This window comes from Emydura macquarii, unplaced genomic scaffold (genome assembly GCF_026122565.2).
Source record: "Emydura macquarii macquarii isolate MOO-44397 ecotype Brisbane River unplaced genomic scaffold, CSIRO-AGI_Emac_v2 contig_2929, whole genome shotgun sequence".
Lineage (NCBI taxonomy): Eukaryota > Metazoa > Chordata > Testudines > Chelidae > Emydura > Emydura macquarii.
Genome location: NW_027133066.1, coordinates 23,935 through 29,198, shown reverse-complemented (window position 1 = coordinate 29,198; position 5,264 = coordinate 23,935). Strand labels below are relative to the sequence as shown.

Below are 5,264 nucleotides of genomic sequence, written 5' to 3'. Positions count from 1 at the left end.
CACTAAGAGATGGGGAATACATCATTCCCTTAGTAGTTTGTTGCAATGGTTAATCATCATCACTGTCAAAAATCTCTCTTATTTCTAACTTGAATTTGTCTTGCTTCAGCTTTCAGCCGTTGATTCTTGTTCTGGCTTCTCTGATAGATTACAGAGTCCTTGAGACACTGGTATTTTCATCCTGTAAATATACTTACATACTTTAATCTAATGACTGGAGAAACCCACATTGGATGATGATTCCACATTGACAATTATATTTATTATATTACATTAGAATGTGTGCTTTGCTCAGATTGTATGGAGCTAGTTTTTTTACTCAGAATCTTGTGAAGTGATAAGTCAATCTTTTTCCAATAATATAACTAGGTTACATCCAAGCAGTTATCTTTATTAACTGACTTGAATGTCATCTAAAATAAATTAGGTTTCTTTAGCAAGACCTAATATAGTAAAACCCTGTTTACCGGCATTAACTAGATTCCTAATCTTTAATTATTGACTGAGACATCTTTTCCATTAATTTGCTGGTGATCGATGTCAGGCTCACTGACCTACAATTTCCTGGGTCACCTTTTTTTCCTGTCCTTTTTGCCTATTGGCATGAACATGAACACTTTCTTTTTCTGGAATTTCCCCAATATTCCAAAGTCCAAAGTTTATCAGAAATTATCAGTGGAACAAACTTTTTCCCCTCCCAGCCCAATACTTGGAGGATTCTGTGAGGGAAGTAACCTAGGTCTGCTGATTTTAAAATGTTTATTACTAGTAGATGCTGTTTAACATCCTCCTTAGTTAGTAATGGACTAGATAAAATACACCATCCTCTTGTAATATCAGTAAATCAACCTGCTTCTTTCCAAATACAAAAAAGAAATATTTAGTGAACACTTCCACCTTTTCTCCCTCATTAATCAAATTTTTTCTCCATCTAGAAATGCTATATACCATTGTAAGGATTTCTTTTCTTCCTGATATTTTAAAACAATGCTTTTTGTCAGTAGCCCTGACAGCTGTGGAGTCTTCCCTGTTGTATTTAGCTTCCCTTTTCATCATGCTGCACTTCATTTCTTCCCATTTACGTTGATTGCAAACTATTTCCTCTGTTTCCCATTTGCTATAGATATTGTTTTACTTCTAACCGTTGCCTTCACTTCTCCTGCAGACTGATACAGAGTAGACACAGCCCCTGCACTCTCTCCACCAGACTTTTGTTTTTTCTGCTTGATTTTGCTACTCTAAAATATAAAAGCAATGTAGAAAACGGGATGTTTAGGCCCCAACGCTTGCCTATATAGGAAGCACATGGAGACTGTAAAATGCCATAAAGATGTTCGGGGGAAATATTCCCAAAACATGGCTGCCATAATAGGTCTATGCTGTTCCTGTTGCAAGCACTGGGGCTAGTGCTGCAGATGTTGCTGAAGCCTGTCAGGTCTAAGGAGGAAATCCCTGTACTTCTGAGCACTGCAGATAATCTGAACTGCTCCAGGCTGTGGAGTAGCCCATGGGAAGCCTGGGTAAGGCTGCTATATGTTAGAGAAGCCACTGGGATGGTTCTCATACATGGTGAGGCCACTCCTGCCCCCAGGTGGCCTAGAATGTGAGCAGCGCAAAAGTGACTTCAAGCCTCCATTGACTCTTCCCATGGGCTGGGCGATGTGTGCTGAGCTCCCAAGAGCATTGATCAACAGCTTACATCTTACAACAGATTTAAGGAGCAGACGAACAGGTATCTCTTTTCACATTGCAACATCTCCCTTACGGAATCTTGACTTACCTTCGACAGCACAAAATCCGTCTACCGCATGATCCAATGGGTCGAGAATTGAAGGGACATCTCCGAAAGGCACAGAAACCCCGCTTAAGCCGACATATACGGGCATTTTGAGCCTCAGAGAATTCTGCACCAAGAAACAGGGTCAATCATCAGTCTGAAGAGCAGGGTAAATAAGCGCTGTGATGCCAAGGTGACAGGCATTTCCCATTCACTGCACACGGGGCCATGAAAGTCCAAAAGTTCATGTCCAAAAGTTTGTCACAGCTGCAGTGCTATTAAAATAGTTGTAGTTCTGTGTGCATTCTATGGCAGCCTCTCAAAACAGAATGGAACAAGACAGGGCCACTGGCTCTGATGCTGCAGAGATGAGAACCACAGCTTTGGCCATGGTGTTCTATCCCCCCACATGCCTTTAAGTGGTGGAAAGCAAGTAGCTGCTCTGATCTCCATGCTCACTAAGCGGCTGTTGCTGTGGGTTTCATTCCCTCAGGCTCTGACAGGGATGTGCCAGGCAGTATCATCAATGCAATACGACTACGTAGGGCTGAGCTGGCTCAGCACTGGATTGGATAACTGATCATAATTCAGTCAAATGCTTCTTCTTGGGGGCAGCAAAAACACATCCCTCACCTCTGAACAAGTCCCCTGCTCAATGGCATGTATTCTCTGCATACTGCAGAGGTATTAGAGCTCCTAAGAAAAAATTAGAAACCTGTTTCTAACGGAAAACGTGAGGCTAAATTAGGCTCTCAGACATCCCTCTGTATCATCCCTCGCTCACATTTACATCTTACCTGGCGCGCCCTGGAGCACCAGAAAGAAAACAGCAAAGAGCAGATAAAGGATCTTCATGGCTGAAAGTCGGTTCAAAACTCAGCGTACCTGGAGAGAAGAGACACCAAGATAAAAGACGAGTCAGAGTCCCTATATTTACAGATCATGGGAATATGCCGAGCCCAGGAAATATTTTACTCCAAATGACATTTATAATGTTCTCTAATCGCTTAATATTAATGATTATTTACTCAGCTCCAAATAAATAACAGGAGGATTTTAGAGAGATAAAGTAGTGTGAGGCAAAATACGTTTTAAAAACACCCGTTTTGTAACAAATTTTAATATTCCAGTGTCTGAAATTAGGTTTCTTATTATTCTTTTTTCCTTTGTCAAAGTACAGACTAGAGAAGTATCACACATTTACATATTTCATTTTCCAAGGTGGAATTTAAAGCAATTAAGGAACTACAGAAAGCAAAATAAAGCTGGTTGGATATTCATTTTTATGAAATTTACAACAATGAATTCCTGATACAATGTTATAATTTGCCAAGAAATAACAAATTATGTCAGTTCATTCAAGGCTTTACCACAGTTGTGTTACATCGGCTAATTTTACTCTAGTTCTATACTCTGATGGGCAGGTGACTTTGGTACAAACAAGGGCCAGGAATCCTTTAGTGCAGATTCTTATCCATTTCTAATCAAACGTGTTCCCCAATGGAATTTAGGGAGCACCTGGAGAAGTTCTAACAAACAGCTCTAAAGTTACAGTTGAGATAATCAGACAAGTTACTTAAGTACTAAGAATTATCATTCAATTCTTTTTCACACATTATGCAGGTAATGATTGAAAAGATTCAAATTTCTCTAGAATTTTTACCAGTATTGTATTCTCTGAGTCCACTTGAACTAAATATTAAAGGTTAAATAAATATTCAGATAGTGGGAACAATCTTTAGCTTGTCAGCCAATTCTAAGTTCTCAGTCCTTTTGGGAAAGCAGCTGTCAATTTCTCTTGATGACAAACTCTCTGTGATTTATAGGCTAAACTCTGAAGCACTCAGGATGACTCTCAGCCATTGTCTATGGAGGAGACATTCCCGTTAAAAATATTTATCAGCTTCAACACTCATAATCACACACTGAGCTACCCTCATTTCTACACAACTGCGATTCAGTTTGCTAGTGAAATACAAGACTATGTCACACATTCTAGTAGAGCACACTGCTGTTTATCCAACTAGCCAGGGGGACATCTCAAATTTGGATACCCGGGTATTTGGATAAACAAAAGAAGTGCTGGTGAATTCAGTGCTGGCAGCACCAGGGAGCAGAAAACGATGGTGTGGTGCAGACCTTAAGGTGCTGCCTGGACAGAGCCCACAGGGAAGCAGATAGTGGAGGAGAGAAAAGGGGAAGGAAAGACAAGCAGAGGGAAAGGAGCTGCAGAAGACAGGAGCCTCTTGGCGCTGTTTGAGCGTTTCCCAGCTTGGCAGTGCCATGGGAACAAGATGGCTATATCCCTCACTATTTCCACTGGCACTTGTGCAGCCCAGGTCTGTCAATGTCACGATGCCCTCAAGAAACAACAAAGAAGCTTCTGTCTCCTGTGGCTACGCCCTGTCTCCTCCTTGTTTCCTTCCTTTTTTCTCTCCATCACCCTCCTCTACCTCCCTTCATTCTGCTCCATCCTGCCCTGTTCTCTTTCCTTTAACCCCTGTCCTGTGTCTCCCTTTGTCCTTTCTCTCCTTGAGCCCTTCTCCTTTGTCTTCACTTTAACCCATTCTTTTGTTTCGCTTGCCTGTTTCATTTCTCTCTCCATCTAACTTTTCTCTCCTCCCCTGTCTTCTCCCTCATTCTCCCCGTCTTTTCTCCCTGTCCTCGTCCCTTAATATTGAAATACTCCCAAATCACAGCCCTAAGGTTAGTACATCAGCAGGTGATAAACTAACATAGCACTACAGGAGGACACAGTGTCCTTTCGGATGACTATGTTTTCTGGATAAAGAGAATTTGGATAATTGAAATTATGCTGCAGTTGGTTTTAACTCCGGTAGCTTTAAAATACACCCAGGTTTTATTGAGATAAACAAAAAGACATATACTCCCCCTCTGCATCACAGTGGCCCAGAATGGTTTCTCTAGTTACCTAGACAGTTCATTCAACTAGTTCATTCATTCATAGTTATGACAGCTGTGTTCTTGCTCGCTTTCTGGATCTCACAACCATCTCCCTAGATAGAACTTTAAAGGAAGAGTAAATAGAGTGGGTATAATCAGAGAAGTGATTTCAGCAGTTACCAGATTGTGGGTGCTCTCAGTAGTCAGGTGATGACAGTCTCGCTCACCGTCTCTCCGTCTCTCTCAGCTTCAGGGAGTGAGGTTTCCAACGAAACAGTCCGTTTTATAATGTTTCTGAGGTCTTGGTTTCTTCTTCGCAAAGCTGTTGTGGGCCAATCAGAAGGTGACTCCTGCACTTGGGAAAGATTTGAAGTGTCCAACCACAATCTTCAGGCTGGAATTCTTGCAATTTCTTTCTGTGTTGGGAAAATCCACGGTCTTTGTGCCAAACATCTTGTGCCATACCACATTGTGTAAGCTTCGTTAGGCCACAGTGCTTTGTGTAAAATGTCTTGGGACATATAACGAACACCTGCTGGTTTAGATCTGCTCAGCAACTTACTTCTGCCGGACACTTCCCATA

General features: G+C 41.5%; 1 protein-coding gene across 1 annotated transcript; it reads right to left on the bottom strand.

Moving 5' to 3' along the window:
- Positions 1–1,776: 1,776 nt before the first annotated feature.
- LOC137167535 (spheniscin-1-like) lies at positions 1,777–4,930 on the bottom strand. Its single transcript, XM_067569751.1, has 3 exons — positions 4,862–4,930; positions 2,575–2,662; positions 1,777–1,904 (listed from the first exon to the last, which is right to left on the bottom strand). Exons 2-3 carry the CDS (start codon positions 2,630–2,632, stop codon positions 1,777–1,779), a joined length of 186 nt encoding a protein of 61 aa, XP_067425852.1. The 5' UTR covers positions 2,633–2,662; positions 4,862–4,930.
- Between the last annotated feature and the right edge of the window lie 334 nt (positions 4,931–5,264).